The 19,074-nt window shown below is 32.1% G+C and overlaps 1 protein-coding gene and 1 pseudogene across 1 annotated transcript; one reads left to right on the forward strand and one right to left on the reverse strand.

Annotated features, from left to right (window-relative positions):
* Positions 1-699: 699 nt before the first annotated feature.
* On the reverse strand, positions 700-17,759 carry LOC145167070 (cyclin-dependent kinase C-2 C-like). The gene is made up of 8 exons (XM_079086153.1): positions 16,795-17,759; positions 3,941-4,225; positions 3,532-3,849; positions 3,121-3,348; positions 2,751-2,848; positions 1,940-2,267; positions 1,529-1,640; positions 700-998 (listed from the first exon to the last, which is right to left on the reverse strand). The coding sequence occupies exons 1-8, from the start codon at positions 17,251-17,253 to the stop codon at positions 982-984; spliced, it is 1,845 nt and encodes a 614-aa protein (XP_078942279.1). The 5' UTR covers positions 17,254-17,759; the 3' UTR covers positions 700-981.
* Positions 7,652-10,705, forward strand: LOC145162164 (photosystem II CP43 reaction center protein-like; annotated as a pseudogene).
* Positions 17,760-19,074: the final 1,315 nt, after the last annotated feature.

Raw genomic sequence — 19,074 nt, forward strand, 5'->3', positions numbered from 1 at the left:
CCTCTCTCGAATATTCCAACCGTTTTTATCCCAATAAAAAATATGCTCGCGAAATTTTGGTTCGGGAAAATATGATCCCTTGCAATAAAACTTTGGTTAATACCAAGTTAAAGTTAAGTGGTGTGGTTATTTTCATTTTAAAAAATCTACATCCAAATATTGGGTCATCCCATCTTGTGGTCTCCAAAAGATACTATTGTAGGATCTAATGTTAAAGCTGAATGAATACTGAGGGTGGTAAATTTAGTTTTGGAAACATGTTGGTTATGAAACCTTTTTATTCGAATTTCAATGTCCTCTCACTAAAGCCACACATGTCTTGCTTTCATAATGTAAATGTGATCTATTATTTATATGTCACGAAACCGGGTTCAACATCAAATAACCATACATATTGAACTCAACATAAATGTTCGACAAAAAAAAATGGTGTGTAGCCAAGTATTCATTCTTGATATTCTATCTCAATATCAATATGTATATATTCTCACCAAATATATAACCTTTCTATGCTTTGTAAATTTAACCGAGTAACTATAAACGCCCTTTCCGTTTTATTTCCTTGTAAATGTTCTCGCTCTTTGTAGCGTTTTAACGAACCATTTGGTTGTTAAAAATATGAATTACTTTTTGTAGATATAAATTTTTACGCTTTACCAAAATTTATATTTTTTGTTAATAAGTTTACTAATAGAGCAATGGAAAATTTTCTTTTAATTTTCTTTCGATATAGAAATTGTAAAGAATATACAAACACCCACATTTAGGGATTGAAAGAAAGGGGTATAGTTTGAGATTCAAACAAAATTGAACTCCATAGATAATTAGATATGGAGCATCGTTCCATCTATTCAATCCCATGTTGCCTTCAATTCGAAATGTCTCTTCTACCCTTCTCCTCTGCCTTCCTGTCTTACCCTCCTCTCTTACAATCATTCAAGCACAAGGTACAACCTTTATCTAAACGGCATCACGCTTCCATTAATAAAAGTCTGAATCTATATATCACTCAAAAGGGTACAAGAGAATTAATTTCTACATAAAAAACAAATACATAAGATATAATTTAAAATCTTAGTATGGGTTCAAAATAGTTCAAATTGTACTAAAATACTCATAACTTTCAATATGATTTTTCCTTAAAAAATTAATCATTATTTTGCTAATATATTTGTTTATCTTATTTAGTTCAAGGACTAAATCATAAAAAAGCACAATACATTTACGTCATTTCACCAAATCAAGAGCATACGTGTTTTAACTTACAATTTTATGTAGATGTTTGGATAAATAAAAAAAAATGATATGTTTGTTACATTCAAATGGTTATATTTATATAAAAGAGTAGGATATAGTACTTTGATAAATTAAATATAGATAAAAGTATGTTTCACAGAAAGGCTCTCGCATGTTTTGCTAAAATGATGAAAATATCTTTATTCTTTATATTTTATTTTTTTACTATCAACCCTTCGGTCTGTTTTTTCTTAAAGATAAAAATAAAATAAAAAACCCAATATTTTTGTACCTTTAGAAAACCGCGATCTACGAACACCATCACGACTGTAATATTCGTTTTGCTTACGCGATTGAATTAGCATTGGTCCCATGTGTCTAAACCTTTCTTGTTCTTTACGTTCCTATCATATTTAAAGAAAATTAGCGACCAAAATCTGATACCCATGTGAACTAACAACTTTAAATCCTATAAACATTCAAGTGTTCGAGTCTCAACAAATGCATTGTGAGAGTTTTAATTCTAATATGGATTGAGCTTCATGTGTCAACTAGCCAACTAGTAGGCTAATGTGTACCTTATTTACCTCTCATATGATGTTTCTAGGGCAGTGTGGACCAACTCAGGGGTTGCTGAATTTTTTTTTTTTTTTTGTAGAAAACAATTGGAAACATAATGCCAAATTTTCGAAAGATGACTCACGGATGATAATAACTCCTCGGGCTTGTATACTTCACTAGAGTATAAAGAATCTATTCTTTGCATAGAATGCCTTTTTTCAAGATTTCTCCTTTTTGTTGCATACATAAAGCTACCATCCGATGCGGTAGATTGAGCCGATTGTGTGCAAATACTATCGTCTTGTAAAGTTTCGGTCATCTGTGATGCTTCCGACAAGGTGTTGTATGATGCGTTTGGACGAACGGATTCTCGTGATCTCATGTGATATGGACCCTCGGGAACGCCTGCGTGGACTTTTCTATGGTTTCTTGACCCCCCGGAAGATCTAACCCTCCCAGCCAACTTTCTTCTGAAATCAAGGGTTGTTCAAGTCACGTTAATAATGGCTTAATGCAAGAAATAACAATGTACTTTCGTTTATTTGTCTATTATAGCATCCTATTTTCATTTCTTTATATTACAACATTGCAGTTTCAACTTTGTTTTTTTTTTCTTATTAAAACATGGTACTTTGAAAACTCTACCCAATTATACCATTCACCTTTCATTTTTTTTTATCTTATTAGGGCATTTTACTTTAAAACATCTATCCAGTTATAGCATTGTACTTTCATTTTTTTTTTGTGTGTGTTTGCGTGTGAAAACATTATATTTTACAAATCTAACGAATTATAACAATGAAAATTGCTTTGTATTTGGATGACATTGCTATAATTGTTATGATAAACAAATCAATGAAAATATGTTGTTATTTCTTGCACCTAACCCTATTAATAATGAGAAAGAAAATACTTTATCGGGTTTGTACACAAGCGACACAAAGAGAACTAACCTTCGTGTTGTCTCACGGGATTTTGCATCCATTTCTTTGTTAGGCGGGTACTTAGGCATGCTTGCAGGATCAGACGCGTAAGGTTTGGTATAGAAATACTAAACAAGAAGAGCACCAAGAAACTCGATTAAAACATATCTAATGAGCAACAAATACAACAATTGGAAAATTATTAAATTACAATTTAGTCCATATGTGGTCCATAATTGTTTTTTTTTTTTTTCTTTTTGGTCCCAATTTCAGCGTTTCATCACATGTGTCGTCTAAGACAGTCATGGTTTATAAAAGCGCATTAAGTCCACATAAAATTACCATTTTGCCCTCGCATCATGTAAATTTAAAATCAAGAATGGTATACGGCAAGCCTTACCTCGGCTTGGAGGGCGGAGTTGGCAGTGGCACGTTTCTCGGGTTCTACACAAAGAAGTTGATCGATAAGGTCGACTACGGTTCTTGGGAGTTCTTTACACCTTTCGCGTAGACTGCTTTCATAAGTGAATTGAGGTTTAAACATTGCTGCAAGAGGATGACGGGTTTTTGTCCAATACTCATCGGGAGGAGTGCCACACATCTTAAATATCTTATGCAATTGTTCAACCTACCAATTCATAAAATAAACAACTAAATTGTTAAAAAAAAGGTCTCATTTGGTTTTATACTGCATTTGACATGCATTGAACTAGACTGCTATTGATGTTAATAGGACAAATTTGTAACTTTTGTGTATCCGGTACATGCTAAACACAGTAAAAAGTTGTCTTAATTGTTGTATCATTCTTACCTCGGTTCTCCCCTTGAGGATTGGTCTACCAACAAAAAGTTCGCCAAAAACACAACCAATGCTCCACATATCAATAAACGGCCCGTAGTTTGCTGACCCTAAGAGAAGTTCGGGAGGACGATACCACAAGGTCACCACACGGCTTGTCAATGGCTGCCTACTCATAGAATCATAGAAATTCGCAAGACCAAAATCTGCAATCTTCAAAACACCTTCATTATTGACCAAAATATTGGACGATTTGATGTCACGATGTATAATCCCTCGTGAATGGCAATGTTCAATTCCTTTCAATAACTGCATCATATAACATTTAATCTGCACAAAATGTAAATTCACGTAAAAAACCCTAAATTGAAGTGAAGAAAGTAAAAAACCCTAAATTTATGGGGAAAATTGGAGTAAGAACCTGGGATGCGGTAAACTTGACGTCGGGAGATGATAAGAGTCCGGTGAGATCGTGTTCCATATATTCGAAAACGAGATATATGCTACATGATAATCGAGATGTGATTATGCCTTCCAATTTCATGACGTTGGGATGATCAAGCTTTCGAAGAATTTTGATCTCTCGAGCCATGAACTTGACACTCTCGGGTTGAAAATTGTCAAATTTGACCTTCTTCAGTGCCATTATTTTACCACTTCGAAGATCACGAGCACGATAGACATTGCTGTATGTACCTTGTCCGATCTACACATGTAGCGAAGATGCAACGAGATGAGTAAGGTCTTGATGATAAATGAAAGTTGATGGTGTTATTTAGAAAAAAGTTTAAAAAGTCAAAATATTTACAGTTTTTATTTGACAACATGCAATTTTATTTATTTTTTATTTTTCAGAGAAGCCATTTATCTAAGGTTGTGCGGTATACAAGTTGGCGTGCTCTCCTACGCATAACCACCGCCCCAACCAAGCATAATTGTGAACCGGCATAGCCTAAGCTACATGTTGTGGCAAGGGAGAGAGAAAGGGTGTAACTTGACCAATATTTTTTTAAAAATAAACCAATTTTTACCTATAAATACCCATGCAAATGCACAATAATCTCTGTTAAAATTTGATGGAACACATATATCACAAGCCACAAAAATATTTAAGATCAAAGTTGAAAAATAAAAACTTTGAAAGTAAAAAATGGACAATAAATATGGGACGGAGGTAGTATACTATTTGTATGATATGTTTGGATAGATTTTATTTAATAATTAAGTGAAGAGGGCTATTTGTATTGTATATAAATTAAAATGATGAATTTTTATTTGTGAAGATTATTGACATGACTAAACTAAACCTCAAGAACAAGAAACATAACCTTAATGACTAAATCGCAAAAAAGTAATTAAAGTGTAAATGTTGAAATATTAAGCTAGAGTTAGTTTTTAGTAAATGTCGTTTAAGGAAAGATGGGGCAGTTACAAGTTGGTAGTTATTGCTCTGAGGGTTGCAAAGGTTACACAACCATTGTGATGGTTCGAGAATATGCCAACCATTATGATGGTTCAAGAATGTGTCGTATACTCTCTATATATACATGTAATAATCTTATGTAAAGTGGGTTGATTAGTGATTAATAATAAAAGCTTTTGTTTTCTGTGCAAGAATATCTCTTTCTATCTCCTTGTCTCAATATGCTTTCTCCAACAAATTAAAATGATGAATTTTTTATTTATGAAGATTATCGACATGACTAAACTAAACCTCAAGAACAAGAAACATAACCTTAATGACTAAATCGCAAAAAAGTAATTAAAGTGTAAATGTTAAAATTGATTTTTTTGTTTTTTTTAAAATAAATAACATAAAGCATTGAAAATATAATGGTTTTCTGTCTTATACACAAATATAATGGGTTCCATGGAATGCTAGGTAATCAATTACAATCATTGGGTGTGGGCATTGTGTCATAACACATGACGTGGCCAATACACATGCCAAATAATCATAAAGAGTCGACAATAATTCTAGAAGTAATTGTGTCCCACGATCTTTGGATATTGTATTTTTTATTTGGTTCCGTAGGAATAAATAAGGACGTTAATGTTCTTGGCTAGTCGTCGGTATTCAACGACATCTATTTTGAAAAGGCACATGATGTTCACATGTCTAAACGACAAAAAAAAAAAAGTTTAAGACATCAAGAAGTAGCTAGGAAGGACGTGGTGTGAACATTTGGTGTATTTAAAAGGCATTGGCAAGTATTGTAAGTCTTGATATGATCAGAGGTCGTAAGGTTGCAAATTATAATGTACACGTGCATCATATTTCATAATATGATTTTAGAAGACGAAGGAAAAAACGATATGCCGCTATCATAAAAACGAATTTTGCTAGTCTTCAAAGGAATAGCGGTTGGCAGTGTTGTAAAACTCGCCGAGTTGGCCGATTATTGGGCTGACTACTCCCTACTCGGTCGCTTACCTAGGCAAGTTACAGAATCCGAGTACTCCTCGATCGGCCCCTTAAAGCGAGCAGTGTTGTAAAACTCGACCAAGTCGGTGATTAATATGTATAATATATTTAATGATTTATTATTTAACAAACACAAGTGTGATTATTACTACAAATATATCTTAAATTTTCAGTAATTATTCACGAAGTGATACCATTGTGTGTTTTTCAGTTTTTGTGTATTCACATGTATCTAATTTTGTTATATATTTCAATCAACTTATGATTTTTAACTTATGATTTTGACATATATAATTTCCTTAAAAATATTTTTACATGAATTACCGAATTCGAGTACTCTTGAGTACTCACTACTCGGCAGTCGGCCGAACGTGTACCGAGTAGCGAGTTCTACAACCTTGATTGTTGGTACGCCACAATATAGAGCAAACCGAAGGGAAGTACATGATTGCGACATCCATCACGTTGATTTGGTGGAACATATTCACAGGGCTAACATAAAGTTTGTGGTCGATGATTGATATGTTGATTTGTGTGTCGAGAATTCAGGCGGCGATTTAGACGACGATTCAGAGTGATGTAGGATATTAATTATTGTTATTTTACATATGTTTTCTTATTTTATTATGTAATTTTTATTTTTAATTATGTTTTCTTATTTTATTATGTAATATTTATTTTTAACTAATGACATACTTCTATTTTTATTAATTTTGTGTTTATTACTCATTTATATAAGGACAAATACCATAAAAGTCCAAAACTTTACACGCATAGTTAGAAAAACTCCTACAAATTTTTTTGGTTAGTAAAAACCACAACTTTTCAGATGACCTTCCATCTTTAACCTATTATCCTATCATCCCTATTTTTTTTGAAAAAAATGAAAGGGTTTCAAAAAACTTATGGTTTTTACATAAAGGAAAAGTTAAGGTTTTTTCTAACAAAGTGGGTAAAACTTGGGACTTTTTGGGTATTTGCCGTTTCTTTCGTCAAACGGACTTACATATGCAAATGGAATTTCTATATCTATAAACAAAAACTTATTTAATGTTTAAACATTTAAATATAGTACTATAAGTATAAAATACATATTGTATGTAACTTATATATAGAAAATACGTATTTTACTTATTTTTATATGTAAAAAACGTATTTTACATATAAAAAAAATGTATTTTATGTATTTGTGTACGTATAAATCCTATTTGATATATATATATATATATATATATATATATATATATATATATATATATATAAATCGTCTTTTGTATGTATTTAATGTTTTCTAAAATATAGGTATACGAATAAGATTTTTATGCATAATACGGTTTTTATACATACACAAATACATAAAAATACATTTTTTATACAAAAAAAACCTTTTTTACATATAAAAAATAAGTAAAAAAACGTATTTTATACATATGAATTACATACAATACGTATTTTATAATTATATTACGGTATTTATATGTTTAAACATTAAATAGGTTTTTTTTTATAGATATATGAATACCATTTGTGTATATAAATCTTTTTCACGAAAGGAATGACAAATAGCAAAAAAGTCTCAAGTTTTACACACTTGGTTGGAAAAAGCCATAACATTTTTTGTAGGAAATAACCATATGTTTTCAGAAAACCTTCTATCTAAAAAAAAAATCGGTTGACGCCGGTTGATGACCAGATAATAAGTTAAAAATGGAAGGTAATCTGAAAAATTGTGGTTTTAACCAACAAAAAAAAGTTATAGATTTTCTCAAGTATACGTGTAAAACTTGAGTTTTCCTGGGTTTTGAAGAGTGATGAGAAAGTAAGGGGAAAATGAGGTGGTGCTATGGTGACATGGGAAAGGTGAAATATGAAATATGACCACACTCTTAAGCCTTATAACACGATCAAAAGTGACATATTTTGAACAACATTTGTAGTTATTTATCTTTATAAATATTAAAAATACAATAATTAACTTTTTGAACACATACAAAATAGTTAGTTATTTATGACCGATAGTATTAACTCTGGCAAGATTAATAATCAAGTTTAATAGGTGATAGCAACTTAGGTGGTGTTTGTTTTTGTCTGTAAATCTCTTTGGCCTCTTTTGTCTGCGACGTGTAGACCATAGACACAAACATTAGCCTTAACAAACTGTTTGGTTTTTAGAAGACCACATACCTAAAAAGGTTTGCACGTCCGCTTCCTGACGCAGATGTGGACTAGAGTCTCTAGACATCTTCTAGCCTAAAAACACATTTTTTTTTCGAATGCCTCTTTTTCTCCTTCTTCGAATGTCTATTTTTTTCGAATACCTTTTTTTTGTAACATCTTCAAACATTAATACTTTTTTTTTGAGTGCCTTTTTTTTGTAATATTTCCTCATTTTAACTACTACGAAATACAATAAATATCAAATATATCCATTAATTCATACCATTTTTTTTATATTACAATACACTATTTAAAAAATGGCCTAATTATCATATTGTCATTAAAATAAAAAGTAATTTAGACAGATATATTATCATAATATAATGTCATATAAAAGAAATAAATAAAAAATTGTTTATGAAAAATGAAAGCGATATACAATAATAAATAAAATTTGATCTAGATTTGTTAACTATTTATAATAAACTCATAAAAGTGCTAAGTTCAAAAGATGATTTTTATAGAAAATATTGACCAACGACAAAGAGTCCGTATAATTCCAATATTAAATCTCTTAAATGAATTAAAATTGAAAGAAATTTGAATTTGATGGTACCTTTTTGTGTTATAAAACTAGAATTATTTAATTTTCAATATTGAAAAACTCTTTTAATTTAAAAAAAATTAGGTTATTTAAGTTTTAGTTAATTTTAGCAGTCTGTAAAGGTTAAAAAACATACAGTTTTCTTCTTGCACACTACATACGTTTGGTCCACTTATTCTACCGACTCTACAAAGGTATGCAGATGTGTTCTGCACACGACATACATTTTGTCTCTGAAAAAACAAACAACACCTTACCAAACACACACAATTTTAAGTGACTTGTCAAGATCTTTTTTTTTTTTGTAGAAAGTGAAAACAGAGACCATTTTGTTTTTGTAGGCTGGTTTGGCCATATTGCTCTTTCTTGTGTTTGTTTCGTTGTAAGGGGTTGTAACTCCATGGTATACCTGATGTAATTTCTTAATTGTCTAAGTTTCTACTAGTTTAACTCATTTTTTGTTATTAATGTAGGGTCCTAAAAGACAAGGAAATTTACTCGTCGGTGTAATAGACAGTGTGTAAACTTTTGTTTCTCTCCAAACTGTGTTCAAACTAATAGGTTTAATGTTATGTCAGTTGCAACTTGTTTGATCTATTCAATTACGACCTTATAATGCAATCACTTTTTTTGTTCCGATTGTCGTTTTTTGTTTAAGTATTCGTGATTTATCCACTAGGTTAGTATCGTTCTTTGCACCTAGTTTTGTGGTTCATGGATTTCATAACCGGAAATCAAACCCATTTTGTTTGATGGGAGCTGCAGGTGTATTTGGGTATTGTTTTACTATGCGTTATTCACGGTGATACTAAACTTTACTTGAATATGTTGTTGACGTAAATACATTTCATGCTTTTAACCTTACTCAAGTTCGCCAAACTTAATGAATGTTCACCATTAATCGCTTTTAGTCATATATTCTTTGGGGTTGCTTTTTTAAACAAGTGATGGTTATATTTCTTTATTTACCAATAACTGTTTTATTTATGAATGATCTTGGAGTAGTCGGTCGGACCTTAAAGTCACGAGCCTATGAATTCATTTCCCAGGAAATTCGCACGACAAAGGATCCCGAGTTTGATACTTTCTACACCAAATAATTTCTCTAAAATGAAGGTATTCATGCTTCAATAATGGCTCAAGATTAGCTCATGAAAACTTAATATTTCAACGAGGAGGTTCTAGCGTGTGGAAACACTCTTTAATGGAATTATAACTTTAACAAGTCATGGACAAGAAGCCACAAGTTTCGCTTGGTGCGCTAGAAACACCGAATTATTAATTTATTCAGAGATGCTCGTGTAGCCCATGTTGGATTAATCGTATTTTAGGCACAAGGAATGCATCTATTTGAAATGGATCATTTCGTACAAGAGAAGCCTATATATGAATAAAAATTACATTTACTTCCCAACCTAGCTACTCTAGGTTAGGGGTAGGTCCTTGCGGGGAAGTTATAAATACCTTTTTTAATGTTAAGGAGTTGACCATTTTGGTTTTTTTACTTGTAGTTTTGTATGGTTCAACAAAATTGCTTAACCTAGTGAGTTTGACGGATCCACTAGACCACAAGCTTTTTAAGATCAAAGATTTACGTTTTTAGTTAGAGACGAACGACTTGTAGCTAACTTGTGACCCGCTGGCCACCATTCTAGGTAAATAATTAATAAGTTCCCCGACTAGAGAAGTCATTTTTAGAGGAGACACTATGCGTTTGGGGATCTACGTGCTCCTTGTTTAGAACCCCTAAGGGGCCTAAATGGCTTGGACTTGAGTTGGCTAAAAACACATAGTATCTTGGAAAGAATGTCATTTTGTAGAATATGACTCATGCTCATTTTGTTTCTTAAATTCCATGGGTTGCGTAGCTAATAGATGAAAGTAGTCAATTATTTCTATCCTAAAAGTTGGTTAGCTACAAGTTCTCATTTTGTTTTAGGAATTTTCTTCTCCCTAGGACAGTTGTTGCATGTAGAAAGGCTCGTGCAACAACAACATAATTTGGAAAAAGAATTTATCATGTTTTTGAACTTGTTCTTTCCATGAACCCTCTTAATCGAGACATTAGATCAAATGTAACATCCTGAGATTTGGCAGGTATTCCCGAACCCTCTTCTTTATTTTCCTTGTCATTATAGTCCTTGGAGGTTGGAAGTGAAGAGCTAAATAAGATTAAGGACCAAGTTGCAACTTGAGCCAAATGAGAGTACGCCGCGCGTACTTAAAGGTACGCTAAGCGAATTAAGGTCCGCCTTAGTACGCTGGGCGTACACTTGAGTACGTTGGGCGTACTAATGACCGGATGAAACCCTAATATTTAGGGTTTGGAGCCTATTTAAGCAACATGATGAGCACCCACACCTCTCTTACCTCAGCCTCCACAGATCAAACTCATCTCTCTCAAACCCTAGCCTCTCCTTTGTGTGTTTAAGCTTATTTGGTGTGTTCTTGAGTGTTTAAGAGGAAACCATTGCATCAAAGAGTTGAAGGAAGTGACCAAGCTTGTAGATCTGAAGTTATTTCGTGCACAAGAAGCTCAAGAAGGTATAAAGTTTCAAACTTTGTGCTTATATGTTTAGATCTCTCCATTTTTGCTTTAAGAGACCCATTTCTTGTCCCAAAAACCACAAGGTAGTGCATGTTGTGTTTTGGACGTAAAAGACTGTCCTTTTGGACTCTTGAAGGGACCTTGAGTGATAAAAATGAGGTCCCATTAGCTGATTGTGTCCCATGCATGGAAGGATAAGGTCTTAATGGATTAAGACCAAGCATTTAGAACTTTATGGACGACCAAAGCGATAAAGTTCACGACTTTATGGATCCTAGGCATGTTAGGCCTCTGGATCTGAAGTTTGGGCTTAAGTGCTTAAGCCATTAAGCACTTAATAAGGATTTGGCAAACTATCCAGTACGCCCAGCGTACTAGGTCAACCATCCCGATGGTGGTTAGTGATTTGGATGAGTACGCCCCGCATACCCAGAGGAGTACGCCCCGCGTACGTCCTCTGATGGGCCATTGACAAATGGGTTTCGGGTTTTGGGCTGTTTATGGACTAATGGATTTGGGCCTTTGCTGGACTTTGTAAATAAGATGTTTTGGGTTAATTAGTGGGGGCGAATCATGGGGTTAGGCCCAATAAGGAGGTTGGGCCCAATTTAATAAATTAGGCCAATAGTGGACTTGTGGATATGGACTTACAAGTAAAGGACTTGGTGTGGGGTTTTGGCCCGACAAAAAGGGAATGGACTTAATGAGTTATGAGGACACTCAATCACCGGGGGGGGGGGGGTGGTAATATTGGGTATTAACCTAGTATTTATTAATATGTGTCAGTTCGGGATTTCCGGTGAGACAGCAGTCAGGGATCTGCAGTATTTCAACACTACTTATGAGGTGAGTTACCTCACTTTACTAAGGGCTCTAAGGCACCAAGGCCGGCCCATTGGATATGTTATCCTAGTAGTGTTAGTACGTTGAGTATGAGATTAGTGTTGCATGCTAGTAGTTATGCCAGTTAGGTAGATCGGTAGGACTACCTGTTTTGTTATATGTTTATCTGCATGCTCATTGATTATATTTTATGATGATATATTATGTGGGATGGGTTGAGGTGATACTGCTCCGTGCGGTAACCAACAAACCCGGGAGCATTCCAGATACGAGCTGAGGGAGACTCGTACTGTGGGCTCGATGGCAAGCCAAATGTGAGCTTGTGGGCCCGAAAGGCAATCCAGACTCACACTGTGGCCCCAGGGGTAATCCAGTCTATAAGTTGTGGACCCATTGCATGCTGTTTAGTTTGTTATGTCATGATATTGTTGACCTGGTTATGAGGATTGTATGTGTATCAGTATTTTGGGGGAACTCACTAAGTATCGGACTTACAGTTTCAGTTTATTGTTTCAGGTACATCAGGGGATCGTGGCAAGGCGAAGGCATGATCGTACAGCTCCTCATGTTTTGTTTATGTTTCTGGGAAAACTCTGATGTTACACATTTTGAAAACAAAGTTGTAATGATTTAAATGGTTTGAAATATTTTTAAAAAAGTTCAAATTTGGCTTGAAATTTTTGAGTGTTACATCAAATACTTGAAACAAGAGTCACTTTGGTTCCCTTATACACATACGGATATTTTCATAAGAATATTCTTATTTCTCCAACTCATAAATATTTATTCCATTTTTTTGGCTTAGTAAGGCAAGATAGACAAGTCACTTCCACATTGTTATGATAATTAAACCATCCTGTCCAGTCCGTTAAACCATTTATTTAACAAACAAAACACGCGACGAATTTGAACCCTAAGCAATAAAAAATACCGATTTTCAAGACCAAAGCCGACGATATATCTGAAAGACAATTTTATTTTATTCGTTCGAATAAAACATGGCCATATGAGAGGATACCGCCACTATCAAAGATATTGGGTTTGATGGTTAATCTGATCCCGATATATGGATAAACATATGATCCAGCATGTCCATTCGTATAACTAAAAACCAAATTCCATCCTCCATGACTCCATGTAAGAATAAAATGGTAAAGGGAAGTAATATAATTCAAAAATTATATAGAATCAATGGATTCGTGGTAAAATCTATGTATGATGTATTTTAGTATAAATTTTGGTTGAAATATGGACAAAACGATACAGTTCATGTGTGAGCCTGGAGGATTAAAAACATGACTCTTACTTTCCAATTGGCTATTTTTAAATGAGTTGCTACTTTATCAATTTTATTCGTTAACTTACTCATTGAATTTGCTTCTCCTCGTGGTTGGTCAGTAACAAAAATCTTGTATTTTCAGGTACATAATTATAGATTGGATAAGTCTTTATGTTGGGTATGCTTACTTTTCTTATTTCTTGAACCTAATGTCCTAGATCCAAAACTGAAATGTCCCTGGATTATTCTTAGTTGCGAGACACATTCACATTCATTATAAATCAATTGATCATATCAATCTATTTTATAAACCTGCATGGGTGGGTAGTAAGTGTTTATTTGTATTGATCGAATTTTTTGCACTCTGATAGTTTCAACAGACAAAAAAAAGTAAAAAACCAATAAAACTTGTATCCTATTTACATAAAACCATTCATATATATATATATATATATATATATATATATATATATATATATATATATATATATATCTTATATGTGGGTGTTTAAATACCAAATATTTTTATGGATTCATTTGCTTCTTTTGATTCTTGCTCGAGCTAGATGATGGAAAATTATCATGGTATTAAGAACAAAATTAGCTAAAGGCATGAGTTATAATTATTATGGGAGTCCGTATGGCCCAACAATCTTTCATATATATTTCTGGCAATAATTCTAGGTACATTTGCATGTAACGAAGGTTTAACCGCTCTAGAACCACCAATTAGGTGAGCTGACTTATCCGTTGGCAACACCTCTGACAATATTACCTAAATGGTATTTATTTCTTGTACTTCAAATATTTCGTATAAAACCCAAATTTTTTTTCTGTGATGTTTTAATTGTACTATTAAGGGTAACTTTTTAAAGAATGTTAAAAATTCCAAAATCAATTTTGTGCAACAATTCCATTTTTGGTTAGTAGCATAATGGCCATTTTGGTTGGATATTATTAGAATAGTCATATTCATTAATATTCTTCGAATATAGATGCTATCATACATATAATAATACACAATTTGATGGAACTGTTTGATCTTAATACGGATCTTTCTTGGTTTTGCCTAGTCATTGATAACTTTATTGTTTATATATATATATATATATATATATATATATATATATATATATATATATATATATATATATATATTCATTTGTTTTCTTTATATTTATTGTGTGCTAGAATGCACCAATAGGAATTTAGTAAATTAAATAATTATTTAATTAAATAACGATAAATATTAAATTATTTCCATAATTGTATGTATATATTAAATGATATCCATAATTATAACTCTTTTTTTATGGAAACTAATTAAATTCGTCATTAATATCAGGAATAACATTATTTCATAATGAAGTATGAGTTTGTGTTTTGTTTATGGGTCCACTCATTTAAAATACAATAAAATTGCATGAAATATAAAGAAAATGAGTGTATTCTACTAGAATACACTCTCATTTTATTAGAATATACTTTCATTCTTCTAGAATAAACTCTCATTCTATTAGAATACACTCTCGTTCTTCATGTTCCAAGCATATTTGTTGTATTTTGAGTGAGTGAGTCATGAAAACAAAATATGAACCCATACATGAAAAACTAGATGCGAATTCATTTTGAAAGAATATCATTGCTATATTAATGACGAATTTATTAGTTTCCATAAAAAAGAAATTATAATTATGGAGATCATTTAATATACATATAATTATGGAAATCCTTTAATATCTATTTTTTTATTAAATAATAATTTATTTTTTACTAAATTCTTATTTGCGCATTCTAGCACACAATAGATGTGAGAAACATTTGAATCTCTCTCTCTCTCTCTATATATATATATATATATATATATATATATATATATAGACACACACACACACAATGCTTGTAAGGATTCCTGTTAAAACTAAAACTTTATAGGCATGTCAACACCCATACCAAAATAAACAAAGTTTTCTGAGAAAACCTCGTAGTGGAGGAAGACCTCCTAGGGATAAGAAACATAGGGCTAAAAGAGAGTCAAAAGGATCTTTCACGTATAATCATGCTAATCTCGAATGTTCTTAGTTCTATACCTAGTCCAAATAAGACAATACAAACAAAAACAAAAGTTTTCATATTCAGGGAGATATAACAACATTTAAGGTATCATGCTTGCATATCCATCATTTGAGTCTTCAATAATAGCATTGTGATTCTACGATACCATGCTAAGAATAACTAGGATTTTCAGAATTCGTGTGATGATAAATAAAAAGGAGTACTGAAAATTCGAGTGGCTGAAACTAAGCAACTACTTTCGAAGTAACAAAAAGAAAAGCAACGACTAGAATGGAAAAGTTAAATTGAAAGTGAGATTCCTCACTTATTTCTCGCATTCAAAATCGAGCATGAGACTTCATATCACATGACTCCTACGTAATAAAAGAAAGAACTCATTTTCCTTCTCTTTTTAATTACCTTCCTAGGATATGTACTAGTTCGAATCTATTCGATTTCTAAAAAATTACTAATCCTTAAATTTATGAGAAATCCTTCATCAATGGTTGTGAAAAATTGTTTTTTTATTTCAATATTTTCGATCTTTGTTTCGTATGAGAGTCAACAAGTACAAATATTCGTTCTCAATAGAATTTTGGTTTTTTAGGCTAGGATATACACTTTCTTATGTGATTACTATTTTTTAATGATGTAGATACTTAAGCAAAATATATGTTTAGAAAAAAGTGAATCATTTTATTTTGGACCTGTTTAGAAGAAATAGTAGGTAGCTAGTACCAGCTACAACTTTTATTTGTACAAAAAAGTTCGTCAAAGGTAGCTTTTAACTTTCAAAGATGCGAAATTATATAAAAACCAAAAATAAAAGTTCACAAAAGCTATTTGAACAAAGTTTTTCATTTTTTATTAAAAGTTAAGAACTAAAAACTTTCAGAAAAAAATTGTACGAATAAGCCCAATCTAATGGACGCATTATTAGTTTTTGATAGTCAATTTAGTATTAATAACACAAATAAGTATTCTTCTAATAATGGACCAAAAGGGCTTAAAGGGTTTATGAATCAATGGTATTAGATGTCTTCCGTTCATGAGGTTGAGTTACAAGTCTCGATGTACACATATTGGATTTAAAAATAGTTTATGTTTATATTAGATTTGTTATTACAAAATAATATTCTAATTACATATATATATTTTTTGTAAATTTACTTTTAATTAATTCAATAATATATCAAAATTTCATATATTATCTTCTAATTCTTTAAATAATCAAAATCTTCGAATATTTCAATCTCATGATATATTACATTTTAAATTTCAAAGAATTTGTTAAAGTTTATGTAAAGTTAAATAGAGGCATTCAAATTAATATCGAAATTAGATGCAGTTAAAAACAGTATTACCTTATCTAACTTCTCAAAGTTCTCGGATTTCAATGGCACCCAACCTTCAATGGCTTCACCGGCAACAGCACTAAGCCAAGCAGGCCAACCGGCGGCAACCTGTTCACCAGCCGCTGGTCTTCCAAACCTAATGCTGTTCAACCCAAATTTTTTTGAAAACTTACTACACGAACGTGTATTCAAAGATTCATCACCATTTTTCTGAATATTGTCGCGAACACTAACAGATCCGACACTGGTTTTATCATCTTCTGTTTCCTCTTTGATCTTCTCCAATGGCTCAAACCCATGATTATAATTATAATGATTATTATTAGACTTCTGCAACGTTAACGAATCAGACGAGTTTGTGGAAGACGAAGAAGCCGAAGAACGATCATCATCGTGAATGAGCAATGAATGATCGCGAATTGGGGATTTACAAGACCTTGCAACGTTCTTTGAATTGATGCAACCCATTTTAAGATTTAATGTGACTCCCCAAAACCCATCAAACAAAGTCGACAAATTTCGGGGAGACGCAGATGAACCTTGGCAGAAGAAAAGGGTTTGAAATTCGAGAAGGGGGGAAATCAATCACCCCTTCACGACGGAGGGTAGAAGTTAGGGCACAAAACGAAGGGAGAAATTTTTCAGAGAATTGAGACAACAACAAAACGAATCAGACCCAATTTTTTGGAAAAAGAAGATGGAATTGCAGGTGGTTGATTCCCCCTTTCTCTCTTCCAATTCCGATTGAAATTGAGTGAATCAGAGTTTTTTGGAATTTGGAAATGGCGAAAAGCGCGGGGAAGGAGAGAGATTAAGTAAAGGGGCGACATTTGTGGGTCCAAGTTGGTCGCGTTCATTAGGTGTAGAGATGGGGAAGCTGAGTTTCAATGGCGATTGGTTTCGGTTGCTTCAGATGTATGGAAGAGACGACAGTGGCGGTTGCATGTTCATAATTGAACGGCTGCCAACAACTCAACAACTTTGAAAAATGATATAAAATTCTGTAAGTATCAACTATAATTTTTTTTTTCTAATTATTTAATATCATTAAAAATATGATCTTTTATTTTATATAAAAGTTAAAAGAAAAAACACGAAGTTGCTATATAAAGTTATAAAGTTGCTATATAAAGCTATAAAAGCTCTAATTTTGATATATTTAGTAGTTATTAGAAATCATACATACTTATAAAAGAAGCATTTTTCCTTGATTCTTATGCATTTGAAACTCTCTAATTTGATTTCCTTGATTATTATGCATTTGAAACCTCATAATTTAATTAATACCACTCAAAAGACTTTTTAATAATAATTATTAATTGGTTCTTTAATGTAAAAATAACATAAACAACATCAAACATAACAAGACCAAGTATAAATACGATGAATAATAGGAACATCTTTGTCATATTCTGCAAGGATTAAGGACCTTTAAAGAAGGAAAAAAGACTTTTATGTGTGTATTGCTTTTCATACAAATTTCAATATATATATATATATATATATATATATATATATATATATATATATATATATATATATATATATATTTGTTTTTACCAACTGTTCAATGTGTGGTTGCTTCTGGTATGTCACATGTTATATTCAAAGTAAAAACTTTTGCATAAAGATGCACTTAATTCCATTCACTACAGGTACTAAATTAATATTTGACTCACGCACACACAAACAAATCTTGCTGAGCATTTTAAATTATTTGAATAGATTCGGTTTTCATCATCATTCCTTCAACAATGGAAATTATCTCTACCTTCACTATTTGACACTTCCATATGTATCCATGCGTGTAAGAACTTCTATTTTTCTTCAAATTTTTTTTGTTAAAACCATTTTAATATCTAAGAATATAAAAAAAGATGGAAAACAGTGAAATATTCATCATTGGCATCACAAGGTGGATTTATTGAACCCTAGAAGATATTGGAAAATATGAAGTCATATTAGCAAATGTATTGCTACATATAAATTGTTTTACATGTCAATTGGTCTTAGTTTCCACTAAAGTCATGATTTCCTATTTGATCCTATAAAATATCACATGTGAACTAAAGGCAGGTCGTGCATATTTTAATGTTGTACTGGTATTAACCGATACCAATGAGTCGACATGCTCCTTTTCAAGTCATGAGAATGTAATCATTTTAGCTTTCATTTTTTTGTATATATACATTTAGTCTGAACCAAGCATTTGTGTGGCATGGGTGTGTTTCTATTAGTCTCTAATGGAAATTAGATGTTGGTATCCAGACTATGCCTATGTGGTTTTAG

Source organism: Lactuca virosa, chromosome 3 (assembly GCF_052849685.1).
Source record: "Lactuca virosa cultivar CGN04683 chromosome 3, Lactuca_virosa_CGN04683_v6, whole genome shotgun sequence".
Classification (NCBI taxonomy): Eukaryota; Viridiplantae; Streptophyta; class Magnoliopsida; order Asterales; family Asteraceae; genus Lactuca; species Lactuca virosa.